At 44.1% G+C, this 20894-nt stretch overlaps 1 protein-coding gene across 1 annotated transcript in view; it reads left to right on the top strand.

The window, feature by feature from the left end:
* Positions 1–20894, top strand: part of LOC107121000 (dihydropyrimidine dehydrogenase [NADP(+)]-like) — a 633529-nt gene that overhangs the window by 510620 nt on the left and 102015 nt on the right. Inside the window, exon 14 of the mRNA XM_015423794.1 lies at positions 5040–5204. Coding sequence (XP_015279280.1) covers positions 5040–5204 — 165 coding nt within the window. The remainder of the gene's footprint in view (positions 1–5039; positions 5205–20894) is intronic.

The following is a 20894-nucleotide window of genomic DNA, read 5'->3' as shown; positions in this document are numbered from 1 at the left end:
GCGGCTGGGGGGGGGGGGAGAGGAGGCAGGTGGGTGGCTGGGAGCACCACCACCATTGCTGCTACTGCTGCTGCTGTGCGAGGTGGGGGAGGAAGCAGGCAGGAGGCTGGGAGAGTGATGGGGCAGAAAGAGAAAAAGAGTGATGAGGTGGGGAGGCAGAAAAACCAAGGGAATGATGAGGGGACAAAAAGACAGAGGAAGTAATATGCATGGAAGACAAATAGAGAGTAAGAGAAAGGGGGACAGAAGGGAGAAAGAGTATGAGAGATGTAGGGAGAGAGGGAAGGAAGCAAAGGTGTGAGGAATGGGATAACAATCCCGCAAGTTTCTTGTGGGTCTCCACTTGTATCTAATTCTGAATCAGTGTCTAGAGAGTGGATAAAAAAAAATTCCACACAGTGGGGCAAGGGAAGCCCCAGGTTTGCAGAAAAATCTGAAATCATAAAGAAAAAGAAAAAATGAGGAGTTACCCCCCCCAATAGAAGTAAATTTGTAGCTTTGAGAGATGACTACCCACTGAAACTACAAGCTGATATCTCAGTGGCGATTTTTTATTCGGGGGGTGTAATGTATAAAGCTCCGACCGCGTGGTCAGCTTGGGCACCACGTGGTCAGGAACAAGCGTCGAGCTTCGCTCCGATAAACAAAGGACGATGTGGATCCTAGTCCGCACCAACCATGGGGCTAGGCTCCGGGCTGAGAACCTATGGGACTCTTGGCCACTAGTTAGGACCTATTGGGAAGTGGGGGGTGTTCTTTGTGGTGGATTTACGGGGATATAAGCTGGCCTGCGAGCCGGCTAGGGTTGTCTGAAATCACTCGTCCGTCTGCGTACTGTTCAGGGGGGGGGGGGTTGCTAGACAACCATGACAGTACTGCTAAGCCATCTGAGCACTGTCAGCCAAAGCTGGGAAAGGGGAAATTGAAAAGGTGAAAGACAAAAGGGAGTGAAGGAAGGAGGGAAAGGAGAGAGAATGAAAAGAGGTTGAAGTGGGAAAAAGTGAGTGACAGAAAAGAAAAGGAGAGAAGCTGCCATGGCAGGAAAGGAGGGAGAGCAGAATGGGGACAGATACAATTAGGTAGGTTTGTTGGTGGGAGGGACCAAAGAAAGCAGGGAAATGGGAGAAGCTATGGAGGCTATTAGGGGAGGGAAAGATGGGGGGGGATCAGATGCCTCCTGAAAGTCTTCAGGGATCCTGGCATTTTCCATACTGAACTTCTGTAATTAAAACATGTCCTAGAGAACAGATCTTTTAAGCCACATTGCAAATTAAACCCTCATTTTACTTTTCAGTTATGACATCGAAAAGTGAAGCTACACTTTACATATAGTTCCCTGATTATAAGGCTTGTTTTTTTCCCCATTCCCATTTTGAGTGGAAGAATGATGCAGTGAGAGAATGGATTCAACCCCTTTGTCATTTGAATGTGAAGGGCACATCTGCAGTTGAAGTTAACTCTGGGTTGGTTCATGCTCCCACATTCTGGGAGGTTGCCTAAAACATGAGAGGATGTGAAGGCAAGCCATGACAGCTTCTTAGTTAAAACTGTTTTGATACTTCCTGTGCATTGGCCTTTAACACTGCCACCAGATGGAAGTCTTTTTTTCTCCTTGACTGATTTCACCAAACAGCTTTTTAAACTGAAATATGTATAGTTTTCTTATAGAACCCATTCAACGTCACCATTACCTGATAGAGTGGAAAAGCTTTTACCGTCTCTATAACAAGTTTCAGAAACCGGGATGCATATGCAGTAATGTATATGGGGGAGGGGGAGTTAAACAACATGCACAAAAACCATAACAGCATATGTTGAACAAAAAGAATAAAGAAAAATGTATCCAGCTAAACCTAATCGAACAGTTGTTGTTGTTTTTTATCTAGGGTTGGAGGGCTGCCAGCCCCAGGTTAGAAAATAACTGGAGATTTAGGAGGTGGAGCCTAAAAGAACGAGGCTTGGGGAGGAGGGGTGCTTCAACAGGGTATAATGCTATAGATTTTACCTTCAAGATTAGCCATTTTCTCCAGGTGAACTGATAGCTGTAATAGTTGTAATAGTGGGAGATCTCCAGCCACTACAGGGAGATTGGCAACCCTATAGGGTTGTCAGGCACAACCTGGCAACAAGCAGGAGACTAGAGTGATGGGGACATGAGGAGCACCATTGGCAACAGTGTGACATGATTTCCAGGGAAAACCTATGGAGTTTCCAGCTATTCCTGGAGAGAACAGACTCCAGGTTTCCCCCCAGAAGTAATGTCATGCTGTCAGCCTGATGGGCATTTTCTTGTACTTTTTCTCCCCCTACTGTTTCAAGTGGTGACAGGAAACAGGAGCTTGGGGGTGGGGCTTGGCAGCCCTATCCTGGCCAATAAGTGATTTCCTTTTGACCAACCTGGTTCCTTGCTCAGGTGAACTCCTTGCAGTTCTTCAATTAGCCAAGTTTTCTACTAAGGTTTCTCTGCAGTTCTTTTCTTTGGTGCTCTGACTTGTCCTTATTGTGGGTTGTTCTCCTTACTAGTCATTTTCTGAGTCATCTTGTTTATATAACTCAGATTTTGTACTCATCCTTAGATCTTCACCATTAGGGAGGATATCCCTCAGTTTCAGTTCTCAAATCTTTTTTCTTTCAGTTCTCAAAACACTCAAGAGATTCTCTTTTGGTTTCTATTTTATAGGCTGACCGTGTCATCTCTCTGTCTGAAACTGGTCAGGACCATTTTTCTCCAACAGTAACTATTTTAAACATAACACATAACAAGAAGCAAATTTTCCTTTACATTCCTTTACATATGTGCCCACATTCATCACTCAGTACTAATCAGTTGAGGACTTTGAACTTAATTCAGCTTCCATTGCAGATCATTGTATTTAAGGTATTATGAACTGGTGATGCTTAATTTATGATGGCTGGATCATCATTAAGAGGCATATCTACCTATCATTATTTCTGCTGGGTGTAATCTTGGTTCATGTGGGTCAAAGCATATTTGCTTCTGCAGTTGCCACCATTGTATAATGGAATACTTTGGGTTAATTGCACAATTCTGTGGCCTATATGAATATGGCCTTTTCTATTTCCAACCTCCTTTGTTCTAGGGTTACCAGGTGCCTTCCTCCTGCTGGTGGAGGGATTTGGGGGGGGGTTGTTCCAGGGGTGGGCGGGGACATCGGTGACACACAGACATCACTTCCGGAAGTGACATCATCATGTTGGTGAAGTCAGGGCAACACTCTACTTTTGAGGCAAAAGTCTATGGTAAAAACTACTACAAACCATAGAGTTTTGCCCAAAAGTAGAGCATCATCACCAATGTGATGACATCACTTCCAGAAGTGACATTATCACATTGCTGACATTGCTCAGGGATGTCTTTTTGAAAGTGGGATTTCCCCCACCAGCCAGTTGGCCAGCATCAGGCTGGAGCCTGCAAGAGCGGGGGATCCTCCTCCCCAACTGGGAACCTGGCAGGCCTACTTTGCTCCCATCTGCATACATTTTTAAATCTCTTGTGTAAAAGTACACAATTGTGTATTTGTCATTAATTATCACATTTCTTTATCAATAGACATTTTTTTGGTTATCACTGAAGGTCAACACCAGCGCCTTGAATTGTGTCCAGAAATGGATAGTGAACCAGTGTAGGACAGGCCAAGGCTGCAGTGATATGGTCACTGCAACCCACTCCAGTTAGAATCCTGGCTGTAGTATTCAACACCAACTGAAGTTTCCGAACACTTTTCAAGGACATCCCTGCAGAGCATGTACCACAGTGGCCATTGATCTTTTCTGCTCAGGAAAGGCTGCAGCTGGGTAATGAGTCAAAGCTGGTACAAGGTGCTCCTGGCCACAGCTGCCACTGCTTATCTATCATTAGGTCTCGGTCTGGGTCCAAGAGTACCCCTAGACTATGTGATTTTATAGAGTTTTAAAGATTTTATGGTATATTATTAGGTACATGGTACCACTTTGTTAGCCGCCCTGAGCCGTTCGTGGGATGGGCGGGGTATAAATATGATAAATAAATAAATAAATAAACTGTTCCTTCAAGGGAAGTGCAACCCTATCCAGAACAGGTGACACCTTAAATCACAGGTCAGACCTTGAGCTAAAGGGTGGCACGTCCATCCTTCGAGAATCAAGCTTCAGCTTATTAGCCTGCCACTCCAAAACTGCCTCCAGGCACCAGTTCATGGTTTCTACATCCTCACCAGGGTCAGTCAGAAGTCGAGTGTCCTCTACATATTGGAGACAACCCTACCCAAATCTCTGGATGACCTCAGCCAACAGCATATCTTTTAATGGCATATCGGAATTAACATTTATATCTTTCTCCCCAGAATTACAAAATGTAGGAAATGAATCTGTTTGCTTATACCACAAAAGGACTTTTTGCAGGACCTCCTGCTGTTTTTACTCCTGTGGCCTATGGCTGGAGTCAGTCAGTAAGAATGTGGACGATGGTTACTTTACTTCCTTTGATGTGCATGGATCATTTTTGCCTCAGTCCTGCATTGGTCAGATAGGTTTTGTTAATTTTTAAAATGCCGTGAAAACTTGCAGCAGCTGTTTCCCAGAAGTGAAAAGGTGGTGATTGTATATGGTAGGGTTGCCACCCTCTAGGTGGGGCCTGATAATCTCCCAGAATTAGATGTGATCCTCACACTATGCAGATCAGTTCCCCTGGAGAAAATGGTGGCTTTGGAGGATGAACTGTATGGTGTTATACCCTGCTGAGGTTCCTCCCCAAATCCCACCTTCCCCAGGCTCCACCCCTATATCTTCAGGAATTTCCAACCCAGAGTTGGCAGCCCTAGTACATGGCATGAGCAATTATGTCTCTTATCATTCTGTGTCAAATGTTCTGTAAAATGTATTCTCTGTCTCTGGCACATATCTACGTATGATATATTTAGGTTTTCACTGAAACATTAATGGATACATGTGACTTCCCTTTCCATTCCTCTTGTTGCAGCATTCATTTTTATGTATCTGCATTTAAAAAAAAAATCTAAAATCTTTTCTTTTTTTAACAGGACATTGTAACCAATGTTTCTCCAAGAATAATACGTGGAACTACCTCAGGTCCTATTTATGGACCAGGCCAAGGTTCTTTTCTGAACATTGAGCTCATCAGTGAGAAAACAGCAGCCTATTGGTGTAAAAGTATCACAGAGCTGAAGATGGACTTCCCTGACAAAGTAAGTTATGCTTGGATACAAGGATAGTGCACACACACTATTTTTTGACCCCCCAAAGGGGGATTTTTTTTTATTTTTGCATTTACTACACACTACATATATGGAATGGGGAAAGGAATACTAATGCCCTATCACTATTACTATGGGAAATGGTTTAGGGAGATCTAGATACATATAGGCCGCGGTCACATGGAGCATTAGGCACGCAAGAGAGATGGAAGAGTAATGGAGTTTCCGAGCGCAATCTCACCGCAACATCTGGGGAGCGTAGAGCTCCTGTGGCTGATCCGTGGTGACCGTCGGAAGAAGCGCAGTAAAAAACTAGTACCTCCGAGGTACTAGTTTCCGGGAACAGCGCAGCAAGGGTGCACGCCTGATCGCGTCCCTGCTGGGCTTCCGTGGCATCCGGCGCCCGCCGGGTAGTTCCCCCCCATGCCCCCGAAGCGCTCAACAGCGCATGCGCACAAAGGCGCCCGGCATCGTTAGGGACGAGGGAGGGCCACGGGGGGGCTGCGATGGGGGTGTGCGGCGGCGGCCAGGCAGAGAGGGCCGCGTGTCCCGGGGGGAGGAAGGGAGGGCAGGCGGGATGCTGGTGGGGAGGGGGGACCTGGCGGGTTACTTCCCCCTTCCCTCCCCTCCTTGCAAGCGGCTCATGGACCCTGCCCAGGGTGGGCTGTGCACGGCCCTCCCAGAGGGGGCAGCTCCTTCTGTCCCCTTCCCATCGGCTCTTGCTGGAGGTGCGGATGCTTGTGTGATCAGCACCTCCACCTAATCCACGGGACCTCGCCGAAACCTCGCCGGGATGTCTGATCCCGCTGCCGCGAGGTATGTTGCCCCGGTGCAAATAGCCACGCTCCCTCCCCGCAGTTTCCCGCCCGTGTGACCGCAGCCATCATCTACTGGATAGGGGAAGGAAAGCTACCATTCTATTCTAAATCTCCTACTGGATATGGGGATAGGGTAAAGACTAATACAAATCACGATCTGAAAAGCTCAAAAATAGATCTTTTTAACCTATTGGTACATATGCAAATGACCTCTGTGTTCCGACTGGCTATTGGGGGGAGAGGAACAGCAAACTGTTTAGAATATTGGAGGCAAGACTCAGGCAACGCAGCCAGTTGATAGGGACAGCTTCTGAGTGACAGATCAGGGAGCCAACTGATTTGGGAGCATGTGGAATGTTCAGGAGACTGCCACTACCAAAACAGAATTATTATATAGAGAGATTAATGATTGCCTTATAATAAATATTAAAAACAAAGAAAATTGATTTGTAAATACTTTTGCATTTTGAGAGAGGCAGTTTAAACAGGGAGTTAACGAATCAGCATGCCAGAAATCAAGATTCTTTTCACTATGGAAGCAGAAAGTACATTGAATAGATCAGTAGTACAAAAGAATATGCATATAAAGTAACAATTTTTTAGATATATTATGTTGACTCTACAGAGTCCTGGTAGGAATGGAACAAAACAATGTCATATTAACTGTGATCCAGAAATGCTCATATTGCAATATAGAATTCATGCAGTATAATATAGATTTGCTCCTAAAACATTTGTTTCCCTAGGGCTACGGCAAAGCATTCCCTCCATTGTAAATATATTGTTGTTGTTGTTCTTGTTTAGTCACACAGTCTAGTCCAACTCTTCACGCCCCCATGGACCACATAATGCCAGGCCCTCCTGTCTTCCGCCACCCTCCGGAGATTGCTTAATTTCATGTTCATTGCATCGATAACACTGTCTAACCATCTCATCCTTTGCCGTTTCCTTCTTCTGATTTGATCTCCTTGCAGTCCAAGGGACTCTCAAGAGTCCTCTCCAGCACCATAATTCAATCTATTCTTTGGTGCTCAGCCTTCCTTATGGTCCAACTCTCACAGCCATACATTACTACTGGGAATACCATTGCTTTGACCAAACAGACTTTTGTTGGCAAGGTGATGTCTCTACTTTTTATTATGCTGCCTAGGTTTGCCTTAGCTTTCCCCTCAAGGAGCAGGTGTCTTTTAATTTCATGGCTGCAGTCACCATCTGCAGTGATCTTGGATCCCAGGGACGTGAATTCTGTCACTGCTTTCATGACTTCCCTTTCTATTTGCCAAGGAGTGATGGGGCCGGATGCCATGATCTTAGGTTTTTTGATGTTGAGTTTCAAACCAACGTTTGCGCTCTCCTCTCTTCAAACTGCCCTTTTCCAATCCTGTGGCCACTGTTGTGTTTTCCAAATTTGCTGGCATACTGAGTGCAGCACTTTAACAGCATCATCTTTTAAGACTTTGAATATCTCAGCTGGGATACCATCACCTCCGCTAGCTTTCTTTAAAAAAACAACACAATTTTTTATTTTAGCAAAAACAGACAAAACGTAAAATGAGGGTATCTAAGTATTCTTACATTTCTTGTTAACAAAACTCATACCTAATTTGATTATAATTTTAGCCATTACACCTTATATATGTCTTGCAGATATGTAGACATTATAGTTTATATGTCCTTGTAATGCTTTACAAGTCTGTAAATTTTATTTGCTGTATCCTTCAAGCCATTTGTAAAGTCTTGACCAAGTATTTTCAAAAGTTGTCTCTGGTTGTCCTTTCAAAATTAAAGTTAACTTATCCATTTTGCCAGTTTCCAACAATTTGTTTAACATTTCTTCTCTTGAAGGTGTTTCTTTACTACTCCAATGTTTGGCATATAATATTCTCGCTGATGTTATTACATGTAAAATAAGATAAGAATCATGTTTTTTACAGTTTTCTGGTAAAATATTCAATAAAAATATTTCTGGTACAAAGGGTACATTATTTGTTAACATTTTTTGTAATATTTCATAAGTCCAACACCAATACTTTTTTGCTTTATCACATAACCACCGCATATGGTAAAAGTTCCCTACTCCTACACTACTTTGAGATTTCCAACATACATTTGGTAGATTAGAATAAAAATTTTGTCAGTTGCTCTGGGATGATATACCATCTGTAAAACATTTTATAGCTATTTTCCTGATATGAAATTGCTTTAGTAATGTTTACATTTTTTTCTACATCTGTGACCACTGATCTAAGTCAGTATTATGACTGCTAGCTTTCTTGTTAGTAATGCTTCCTGAGGCCCATTTGACTTTGCACTCTAGGATGTCTGGCTCGAGGCCAGTGATCACACCATCATGGTTGTCAAGGACATTGAGGTTCTTCTTATATAGTTCTATGTATTCTTGCCATCTCTTCCTAATTTCTTCTGCTTCTGTTAGGTCACTACTGTCTTTGTCCTTTATCATGGCCAGCATTGCACAAAACATTCCCTTGATTTCTCCAATTTTCTTGAAGAGTTCTCTAGTCCTTCCCATTCTATTCGTTTTTCTCTATTACTTAGCATTGTTCATTCAGGAAGGCCTCCTTATCTCTCCTTGCTGTTCTCTGGAAATCTGCATTCAGTTGGGTAAATTTTTCCTTTTCACTTTTGCCTTTCACTTTCCTTCTTTCCTCTGCTATTTGTAAAGCCTCATCAGACAGCCACTTTGCTTTCTTGCATTTCTTTTTCTTTGGGCTGGTGCTGATTGCTGCCTCCTGTACAATGTCATGAACCTCCGTCCATAGTTCTTCAGGCACTCTGTCTACCAAATCTAGTCCCTTAAACCTATTCTTCACCTCCACTGTATATTCATAAGGGATGTGATCTAGGTGAAATCTGAATGGCCTAGTGGTTTTCCCAACTTTCTTCAGTTTAAGCCTGAATTTTGCAATGAGTAGCTCATAATCTGAGCCAGTCAGCTCCAGGTCTTGTTTTAACTGACTGGATAGAGCTTCTCCATCTTTGACTGCAAATGATCTAATCAATCTGATTTTGGTCTTGTCCATCTGGTTATGTCCTTGTGTAGAGGTTGTTGGAAGGGGTGTTTGCTATGACCATAGTGTTCTCTTGACAAAACTCTGTTAGCCTTTGCCCAGCTTCATTTTGTTCTCCAAGGCCAAACTTGTCCGTTATTTCGGTTACCTTTTGACTTCCTACTTTGGCATTCCAGTCCCCTATGATGATAAGGGCATCTTTTTTTTGGTGTTAGTTCTAGGAGGTGTTGTAGGTCTTCATGGAACGATCCACTTCAACCTCTTCTGCATCACTGGTTGGGTCATAGACTTGGATTACTGTGATGTTGAATGGTTTGCCTTGGATTTGGACCAAGATCATTCTGTCATTTTTGAGATTATATCCCATTCCTGCCTTTTTCACTCACTTGTTCGCTGTAAAGGCCACACTATTTTTTCTATGAGATTCTTGGCCACAGTAGTAGATATAATGGTCTTCTGAGTTAAATTCGCCCATTACCGTCCACTTTAGTTCATCGATTCCCAAGATGTTGGTGTTCAGTCTTGCCATCTCATTTTTTACCACATCAAGCTTACCTTGATTCATAGATCTTACATTCCAGGTTCCTATGCAGTATTGTTCTTTGAAGCATTGGACGTTTCTTTCACCATCAGACACATCCATAGCTGAGCGTCCTTTTTGGCTTTGGCTGTGCTGTCTTGGCTAGTTGCCACAGAGACTCCACACTGGAAACATGGTCCGAAATAAAGGTAAGCCACAAAGCCAAAGGTTGGATAGCCGGGAAGTCAATTCAAGGTTTCAGGTTTCAAGGACAAGGAGCGGCTGCTACACACACAAAAGCAGGTCTGAGTATGCGGAGTTGTTGCCATGCTGGAGCAGGTACAAGGAGTGCTTTTGAACAGGTCCTCCCTTCCCTGGGAGTTGAGTCTGCAAAGGCTTACAGCTCCTCCTGTTGCCTTTGCAGGAGCTGCTGTCTGGCACTCCTTCTTCGTTCCTGCATAGTCAGCCTCTGGCATGCCCTATGTCTGGGGCACTCAGGAGAACTAGGCGGGGAGTCTGGCCTCGGAGTGTCTGCAACTGGGGGTGCTGGGCCAGGCTCAGGGTCAGTCTTTCTTTCTGGCTGCACCTCCTGTGCAGCTGTTGGGGATTCTTCCTCCTCAGGTACTGTTATGGGTTCTTCTTCTGGGCTGACTCCAGAGGAGGCTGGGTTGCTCCCTGCCTCTTCCTCATCTGAGGAGTAGTCAGCCTCAGCAGAGCCAGTACCAACGACACTGGCCCAGCTGCTTCACTCTTTCTCGGGTTACTTGTACTTGCCCTCTGCTCTTCCCCAGTAGCATATCGGACACTTTCTGATCTGAGGACTCATCTTCCGGCATCATATCTTTTAGCCTTCTGTTACTGTCCATGGGGTTTTCTTGGCAAAGATACTGGAGTGGGTTACCATTTCCTTCTCCAGTGGATCACGTTTTGTCTGAGTTCACTGTGGCCTTTCTGTCCTGAGTGGCCCTCCACGGCATAGCCTGTAGCCTCACTGAATCACGCAAGACCCTTCACAGTCGCCACATCAAGGCAGCGATCCATGCGATCTAGCAGACCGGAAAGAGCAGGTATGATGTTCAAGAGGAAGACTCTTACTGAGCTTCTGCGGCTCTTTGGAATGGCTGGTTGAGATTCATATTTAGAAGCCTTGGGGGGTAGAAATTATTCTGGAGGCAAGATGGGAAACCTGTGAGGGGTTTAGTCCCTTGCCCTTGTTGCTCATCTCTACTCTAAGAGGTGGGAGACTGTGAGGAATCAGGTTGCTGAGTGCATACTTATGGGGCAGGGGAAGATTGAAATAGAAGGTAAAATTATAAACAGAATTCATCTGTTACTATAGTTCTTGTGATTAATCCTAACAGGAAAATGCCTTTTCCAGTCATCTGTATATTTTCTGGCACTTTATGGACACTGTTTCTTTTTCAAGATGCATGAGACAATGAGGAAGGGGAGTGACTCCAAAGATGTATGCATGACAGGAAGAGCTGAAGAGTGTTTTTACCACATGGTCTTGTTGTTTTGGTACACAGTGTTTGTACTTTCCACCAGAGATGCAAAAGGAATTACTGTATATAGTTTTCCTGTGAATGCTGGCTCACCATTCCTTTTGTTAAGGATTTGGAAGGGCTGACTTTGAATGGCTGCTGCTTTTTCAGAGAAGGCCCTTGATTCTGTTAGGTGACCATTTCCAGCTGAAGTGGGGGGAAATGGGTGGTATGCAAAGAAGAGAAACAAACAGCAGATACAGGAGGTCAGATTAATCAATTTAAAGCCTTTGGTATTTCTAGGAAAGAAGAATGGCATGCAAAAAAATCATTATGTATGGGAATGGGAGATTTTGTTAACAATAATATCCTCATACCTAGTCTAGAAGAAGGGAAAGATGCACAAAGGAAAGATTAACATTCCTTCTTCTAGCTTGCCATAGGGCAAGAAAGTAAACAAAAATATAGCATAACGCCAGCCCATTTAAGACTGTGGGAAATAAAAAGTTGTTTGTTTAACATTTCATATACAAAGACCTTTTTTTAAAAAAAAGATGTCTTAAAATAAATGGCTAAAAGTCTAAAACTAGCAAACAGAACAATGAAAGGCTGCCTCTTCAAGGAACTACAAGGCAAGTGGTTTACTTACAATAGCAGGCAGGTAGATGAATTAAACAGCTCTTCTCCCTCTGACCCCCAACTGGCAATAAGCGGTAGCTAGCTGTGGGGACACCAGAGGGGAATGAAGGCAGAGGCTGTTCCCTTCCCTATAAAGGCCTGCTTTGCCAAGTAGGAGGGGTAGAACATTCATTCTCCTCCCTCAGTAGAAATATATACACACACAAAAGTCAAAAAAGTCACATGTGCCTCCAATACCCAATGGAATACTAGGGCCCTTTGGAATTTGCGAAGAGTGGAGGCTGACCCTGGTGCTGTTCTTTCCCCCCTTTCTTTTAAACCTTGAGGTCAACCTGGAGAGCCCAGGCTAGACTGATCTGGACAGATCTCCGGAACTAAGCAGGGTCAACCCCGTCAAAGAAGTAATAAATTATCAGCGATTATAGAGGAGAGACTATTTTTACTATTTTTCTCACCTAAAAATGTGAGAAAGGACCACTGATTCTGACATCTCTGAATTTCATGTACCTTTTGCCTCATTTTCCCCTCTTCTGCATGTATATATATACTTCTGATTTTTTGGGGGAAGGGGGGAGACAGGCAGTCCCTCAGTGAAGCACAAGGAGGTGTGTTTAAAAAAAAGAAAATCAGAGGGTGCAGATTGGAGAAGCTAACCCCTACCCATCCCATGCCTGGCTGTGTTACTTGAAGTATGTATTTATACTAGGATAAACGAGCCAAACAGCATAGAATGTAGCAGGACAAGGTTGAGCAGAGACAGTTTAGCTGTTCTTACCATGTATTTGTTTAAAGTAGACATTCTCCTATTTCATTCACCTTGAAGGTCCTGCGAAAAGAGGGAAAACTTGCATGCCAATTGGCACATCTGTATGTGAGAATTTTAAGGGATATTGTGTCCTATGCCCACATGATATATGGGGCCCGATGCCAGCTTTCATCTAATGCTGATCAGATTTTCTGTGGTGACAATTAAGGACAATTTATTCACCATCAAACTTGTAACACTTTATGAACTGTTTTAGATTCTATCTTGTTTTACGCATTTTAAATTTATAAGATATTTGTATCTGTAAGCTGCCCTGAGCCTGCTTTGGCGGGAGGGTGGGGTATAAATCAAATAAATAAGTACATAAATGTGCCTGAAGTTTGGCTTGGAAGATGCACTGGTATAATCCCTGATATTGTTATTCCAGTTAAAATAAAATTCCAGTTACTAACAGAAATGTATATCCCATTGAAATCAATGGGAATGAGTAAAAATCCTGAGCAGAATGGTTAACTATAATTAAAAAAAAAAAATTAAGAACACAGTAACCCAAATAAAATCTCCCTAGTGTCAGTTGTTGGGCAGACATTTCTAGTGGATGGATCAGGAAAAACACCACTTATTTCCCTAGGCACAGAGAGAAGATAAGAGAGAACATTGTCTGAGCTGGACCTTTGTTGTTGTTTGGAGCTTTTGGTAAGGGGAGAACAGTTCTGTTTGAACAGTGTGAAGGCAGTCAGACTCCAACGTCTCTGATTATACTCACATCTTCTTAATTCCCAAACTTCCTGAATTTGTTACACCAAAATTTATCACCTTTCTCCTAGTTGATCATCAGTCTAACCAAACCAAATTTCGTAGGCAGTGAGAATCAGTGAGTAATGGGGTCTGCCAAAGACATGTTACATTCAAAGTTGTTAGTAACTGTATAGTTGAATAAACTATCAATTGCAATTAGCTAGACTGAGGCCCGGTCACACGGGAGGTTTAGGGCCGGAAGAGGGACGGATTGGGGGCACAGCAAATGGGTGCGATCCCACCGCAACATCTGGGAAGCGGTGCGCACCCGTCCCCGATCTGGCCCTTCAGGCCGAAAATCCACAATGAAAACAAACCACCTACAGAGGTGGACTTACCAGAAAGGCTGTGGCAAGCACGACCGTGGGATTGCCGGCGCGTCCTTCTGCCGGCGCATCCGAGGCTCCTGGCCGAACTGCACATGCGCACACATGCGCAGCCGGCTGCCTCGGTCCCCCGTCGGTGGCTTCGTCCCCGGCATCTGATCATGCCGGGGAGCAATGCCACGGCGGCTCAGGGGATCTGTGTGATCCCGCCGCCGCGGGTCTCTTTTGGTGCGGCTCTAAATAGCCGCACTTTGGCCGTGTTTTTTTCTGCCGTGTGGCAGGGGCCTGAATATTCACTTTCAGAGAGAGTAAACCCCTGACTATCAGATGTGGGGAACCAGCAACATTGGAGAATTATTCTTTGTGGGCTTTTCCAAAGCATCTGGCTGGTTCCTGTTGGAACATCAAGCTGGACTATATAGTGGAATGGCCCTGCTGACCCACAGGCACCAAAGGCACCATGCAGCTGGTTGAGGCATGTGGGCATCAGCAGTTGTCTGCATCTCCACCTGGTGCCATGCCACTCTCTTGGCCTGCCTGACCATTTCAGTACCACTGCCACCAACCGGGCATTTTAGGACTTGCCCTCCAAGAGGGCCAGCACTCCCAGCTTCCCTTCCGCCACTGCTATTCTAAGGCTCCATATAGTGCCTGCATTTCCCATTACCCAGTGACAGTGTACCACAGGGATGGCTTACAGCACTTATGCACTCCAGGGACTTAGTGAGTTACCAACCAACTGTGTCCTGTCCCCAGCCAGCACCCATTTTAAATAGTGTGTTTGAATGATGGAGGTCTACGTGGTATGGAGAACAACTACCAGCTTTCAAAACACAGCAACAGATTGAGCAAGGAATACAAAAGAAATGTATAAACAGGCAATTCTTCTGCCCCTCACTCTGTACATGCCCTAGCCAGTCTAGTTGTGAGACAGGCTTTTTAAGTTGAGAAGTTACAGTATTCTAAAAATTTCTCATTACCTTGGTGTCTTTATTCAGGCAGTCAGCCCTTTTTTTGCTCCAAATGACAATGACAGCCTTCATGGAGCTCAGGTGTGACAGCTAATTCCCCCAGATGGAATCAGCCAAAATGGATCCTCTTCTTCTATGTCAAGGATTTATTATCTCCATTTGCCCACCCCTTGTGGGTCAAAGAATCCTTTCCTGATATTTCCAGGAAGATCTATTCTACCCTCTCCCCCCCCCAAGTCTTTGTGTCCCTTTTAGGTGTCAGCTTCCAGCTAGAGTTGCTAGCTGACCATTGACTCCAACCAGGAAGGTCATTAGCATTTATAAAGTGTTGGAGTTCTTTATATGGGTGCAGTTTGAAAGCAAGTGACTTCTCCCATCTTACTGTCCTCTGCTAGGAAACCTAAAAACTTTAAAAAAACTAAATATGAAGATTTTGTACAGCCCAAACTTCCAAATGAAAATGCATTTCTCCATTGACTAAATGGACATTTGGTCTGATCTAGCTTTGTTCTTCTAATGTACTTAGGTCTTTAAGAGCATGTTTTTCCAAGTAGGATGTGGAATGAATATATGATAAATGAAACTTAAACTGCTGAAGTAGACTTTCAGGAGGTCAGGGAACACTTGAAAAATCCATGCATGAGATGAGAACAGGAAGATTTATCCTTTTCCCTTTTGCTATTTATTATTGTTTATTTTTAAGATAAATCCTGCCTTTCTACTTAATGCTGGGTGGCATAAGGCCACATTGGTCTCCCCTCCTTCATCTTATCCTCACAACAACAGCCTTGAAAAATAGATTAAGCTAAAAGAGTGTGACAAGCCCAAAGTCATAGAGAGCCAGTTTGGTGTAGTGGTTAAGAGTGTGGATTCTAATCTGGGAGAACCGGGTTTGATTCCCCACCCCTCCACATAAGGTTGCTGGTGTGACCTTCGGTCAGTCATAAGTCCTTTCAGAGCTGTTCTCTCAAGGGCAGTTCTTGAGGGAGCTTTCTCAGCCCCACCTACCTCACAGGCAGTGTTCCCTCTAAGGTGAGTTAATGTGAGCTAGCTCACCGTTTTTTAGTCTCTGGCTCACACATTTTTGTCTTAACTCAAGGAAGGATAGCTTCAGAGCAATCTAATTTATGTAGCAGCCAAATTGCTCACTAACAACTTCACTGCCAGTAGCTCACAAAGTTGAATTTTTGCTCACAAGACTCCACAGCTTAGAGGGAGCATTGTTCACAGGGTGTCTGTTGTGGGGAGGGGAAGAGAAAGGGATTGTAAGATGCTCTGAGACTCCTTCAGGTAGGGTGGGGTATAAATCCAATCTCTTCTTCACCCAGCTAGCTTCTACTGTAGAGTTGGGAAATTAGACCCATTTGTGCCAGATCCTAGTCCAACACACTAACCACTATACCATATTGTCTTTCTACTTGATGAGTACAGATTCATCTCCATAAAATCATTATACATATTTGGAGATAGCTGATACAGCATTCCAAACTAAGGTGACTACATACAAACAAAAGGTAAAGGACATAAAGAGGTATGGGCTGAATAAGAACAATTCTCTGTGCAGTATAATGAGAGGGAGTGGTGTTCGAAACCCGCCGCGTCCAGAATAAGCACCTGGCCCCAGTCCCAGCTCCCGCTAACCCAGTGGTTCGAAAGCAGGAATTAACACCAAAAACTGCAAGTAGATAAATTGGTTACCTACCTTAGATGGTAGGGGGCACCCTCCCCCGTCGAGGGGGTTTGTGGAGTATCGGTGGCAAGCGGTGAATGGCAGAACGGCGAGCGGCAAAAAATGGCGACTGAGTGCAACATCTTACAGTGGACTGGATGTGGCGGAAGGTGGAGCCAAGAGCCGCGAGGATCGTGGAAAGTGCAGGCACGGCGGAGCCCAAGCGGACGGAGCCAGAGCCGCGCCGGAGTGTACCACGCGCCAGAGGGGCCTGCTGATCCGCCACCGGAAGACCGTGAGGAGAAGGAGGAAGTGAGAGCCGGAAGCCTGGAAGCCGAGCCAACAAGCCGACCGGGAGGAAGAAGATCAACAAAGACCCTCCACAGGGTGCCGGTAGGGCAGTCCCCATCCCCAGTATATGTGGCTATAGGTAGGGATAATCGATTAACTGTAAGCCACTCAGAGACCCCCTGGGGGTTCGAGCGGGGTAGAAAGTTGAAAGTTAAAATAAAAATAAAATAAAATAAAAAAATGATCCAATCCTCTGTAGCAAGGAGGACACTTGCCTTCAACCTCTTGCTTTTCCCTCCTCTCCAGTCAGATAAAATCAGTTAGAAATGAAGAATGAATAAATAAAATGATGAAAACTGAGGGGGCAGATTTGAGAACATGATGTGACGTTTCCTATGTTGATGTTTTCTATTTACTCTCTGATAACTTTGAGCTAAAATATCAGAGTTTAATTGTACTCCACTGTCTTGATTCTAAACTATGGAATGTGTCAGACTCTGCCAGTCAGAGGCCACAGGTTCTGGAGGGGGATCTCCTCCAGTGTGTCCTTTTTGACCATGCCTATGATCAATGCCTCAGCAGTAGAGAGGAGGGGGTATTCCCTCACCCTGGTGCCCTCTTTCTAGCCTCTGTCTGCCCTGTGGCTTTGAGTACAAGACTTGGTCTCCTTCCTCCATGGTTGTCTTCAGGCAGATCTTATAAAGGAGTACCTGTCAGCAAGCTGCCATTCTGTTTTCTGTGACCTCTGTGTACATATCCTTTCCCTGTTGCACCCGGCTTGGTTTCTATCATCCTGCTCCTGCGTTGGAATGCAAAAGATAACTGCTGGAGGTTGTGTGGGGGAGAAGATGCTGTAATGCTTGCTTATTGCTTTTCCCATGAGTACTGCACCTGTGTTTTGTCTGATGTTCTGCCTGGTTCCCATGGACTGGGCGCGCAACTGTTTCATTAGCCCACCAGCGGGAAAGCTATTCATTGGACCTGTATCTGTTTGAAGTTCCTTTATTATGCTTGACCTAACTGTGTATCCCCAGTTCTAACAAAGAACGTGTTTGAGTATGTCTTCAACGCTTTGAAATAAATTTTGCTTTTCTTGAAAACGTGGATTTATTCTCGATGCTTGGGGATCCAACAGTACCTGGGGCTGGATTTCCCTGGGCTTCCACAAATATGTCTCTAGCCTGTTCAGCAACTGGCCAATGGACTAGCATCCCTCTACCCTCTTCATCCTGCCATTTCATTCCATGTCTTTAAAAGACTCTCCTAGTCTTTCTTCCCCAGGGCTAAAGCCCATCCCATGTTTCCGAGGGCTGTTTTGGCCTGCTGGTCATCCAACCTTCTCTAGGGAGTCCCCAGAGGTCATCCTTCTGCTGGTCAGCCTGCTGTCACTGCCCAGTTGCCCCCTGTTAGCATCACCTCACATCCCACCCCTGCTTATCTGAAGGCAGACAGGCTTGTCAGGCTTCTCCAAAGGAGGGAAGTGCCAGGGGGAGGGTCTGTCCCCCAACAGAATGTGACTGACTGTATAACATCAAATGCATCCTTAAAGTTTCTTAGGATCCTCTCTTTTCTTTCAAGTTTGTAGACCTCATGATTGTAAAGAAAAGCCTTAAAGGTTAAAATGTCTGGTAATAGCCTTGAGAGACTAAAGGATCTAGGAGAAGCATCTGGGTTTATTGTATATCGGCAGCCCACATAGCCAGCTAGCCCAAGTATAATGGGTTTCTGGACCACATTCTGTTTAAAAGCATGCTGCCCCATGGACTGACAATTTGGTGTGTAGAGCAAGAAATCATGTAAACTTCTTTATTAGCAGGTATTGATCCAATACAGGGTATGCTACATCCAGTAATTTACTTTGACATAAATTCAAATATGTGAGAAAATTCATTTATCATAGGATATACATTTTGCTTACTACTAGCATAGACAAATAGTGCTTTTCGAGGCATTTAAATACAATCACAAAAAGGAGCATGCTCTTGTAAATGGAGGGGGGTTGCTTCCAATTACTGTTGTCTTAGGGACTTGGGAAAAAAATGTTTTCCCTTTGAAATTTTGATTTGTTGCTGGCTTGAAATCAAAATAAGCTTCTTATTAAAAACCCTCTTAGAGCATCAAATCCCATGCAATAAGAGAGTTAACAGTTGTAAACCCTGTCAAGTCTGTGCGAAGCAGAGGAATTATCTTGTTATCAATTTAATAATGGAACATTGAAGTAAATGATGCCATCCACTGACACCAGTAACACTGTGTTCCCCTGGGAAATTCAGGTCTGTAGAAACTGTCAATCTAGATGGATATGGACATATTAAACAATGTTCCTTCAGTCCATAAATCTGTTCTTTCCATGCTGCCTTGGGGGGGGGGGGGATAAAAGATTCTGCATAGTGATAAAGACAAGTAATGCAGACTGTCTTGACGTTACTGGTTTATAATCCTCTTCACTTTTAGAAGAGGCAGGAAAAAGATCAGAGAGGGGGCAAAAAGCAATTGAACAAATCCCAATCTTCTTTTCATTGTCTCTAAAACATGCAATTAAAATTAGGTTCATTTTTGGGTTGGTCATCCTTAAATAAATCTTTAAGAACTGGGTAAGGATATTAATGGTGGAATACTCATCTGTCTCCATCCCAAAAGCTTGCTTTGATGTCAGACACCTTTCACTTTGTCAGCACTGTCCGTTACCAGGCCAAACTGAGATGTTTGTGTTTAGCATGGCAAATATCCTTCTGGCAGATAAATAATCTCAGGACTTCCAAACACAAGCACATAGGTGTTTGTTCACAGTGGGACAGAGAACAGAGAAGGGGGCTGGCAAACAACAAAGGCTAAACAAAGATGCTTCCTTTGAGAGCAGCAAACACTGAGCCTGCAACCATGCTGCACCACACATTACATCTGAGTAATGCCCACTGTGTATGCAGATCAAGTGAAGTAGATTGCGATCTTGCTGTGAAGTAAGAAACTGAGCTGCTTACAACCTTAATCAAGCATTCCTTTTTTAAAAAATTACTGCAAAACTGAGGGTGCCTACATTTTCCTGTCTTTTTAAGATAAGAAAGGTAAATCTGCTTTGATTGGAATGGCTCTACATCTGAGAGAGTGTCACCTGGACAAAGGGACTGACAGCCTGATTTACCCAGGTGCCAAACAGCCACATTTCTGCTGCCCCCACTCTGAACAAGTTGAAAGGAAAGGATGGATGGTCAACATCTCAGGTTAAATTAATTCACAAATCAGGATTGTCAGAATCAGATGTCATTTTTTTTACTTGCATAATATTATTTTTAGATTTCAGCTTTAGACCTTTCAAGATACGAGTTCTATAATAATAAGATTTTGCATTGAAACCAATATATCAGTTACACTACCGTGCCCACCAGAGACAAGCTAGAGTTCCAGCCCAAATCTAGTTGTGTGTGAGTGACAGAAAGTCAAGGTTCACAGAAACATAAGTGAACTGTAGCAAAACACAATTAAAAGCAAACTGAGGGGAGAAAGGAAAAGGCAACCCAATACAGTCAACACCTCTAAACCACACGGGGCTCTTTTTAATTAACTCCTCATGACAAAACTAACAAATTCAGTGCCCTGAGAAAGATAATCAGCAGGTTTTTGGTTTGTTTTTTTAAAAGTCAGTCCTTGCTGAGATCTAAATTGAGAGGAAAATAATTATTGAGGTTTTAGGGGGTTAGGTGCACCTGAGGTTATATCAAAGGAAAATCTAGGGTCAGAAAAGTTTCAGTTTAAGAGACGGATTAAGTTGCTTACAAATTCATCTGTGCTCCAAAAAACACAGAAATGGTTAAGGTGCCCCACTCAATTGCCATCCCATGCAGTATCCCTTATATTATGCTTGCATTCAGCTAAGTTTCCATTAATCCACTATTATCCTTGGTATTTCAGTTCCAGACCTATTATTCTGCAGATTCAGAGTTGGACAGAGCAATTCTGTGCTGCAGTCATGCTGCGGTGGCCAGCCACTGCATAACTATGGTGGCACAAGCCCATTCCCTATAAGTATGAGTAACGTAATAGCCAGCAAACAAAGTCAGTGTGTTCACAGTATTTTCTGATCATAACCAGGGTAGCGTCTATAGCAACCATCCTGCTGCAGCCAGAGTAGACATTGTGTGGAGGCGGTGGCACTATGATGGACAGGGCCACCAGAACCCATCAGGGGGCATGTGACAAGGATGTGGAGTCCAGCATTCATCTCAGGCAGGGGGCAGAGAGAGGCAAGCCACAGGAGCTCCACTCACTGTCTGGAGTACACAGCCCACCCCCTTAAAGGGACCAACTCCTGTCAGCAGATCCAGTCACCTGATAGTGGGGAAGGGGTTCAATCTGTATGCTTCACAGGCATC

The sequence above is a fragment of the Gekko japonicus genome, unplaced genomic scaffold, assembly GCF_001447785.1.
Source record: "Gekko japonicus isolate JY-2015 unplaced genomic scaffold, Gekko_japonicus_V1.1 scaffold151, whole genome shotgun sequence".
NCBI classification, from domain to species: Eukaryota; Metazoa; Chordata; class Lepidosauria; order Squamata; family Gekkonidae; genus Gekko; species Gekko japonicus.
The sequence above is the reverse complement of the archived record's forward strand: the minus strand, read 5'-3'. Positions and strand labels throughout refer to the sequence as shown.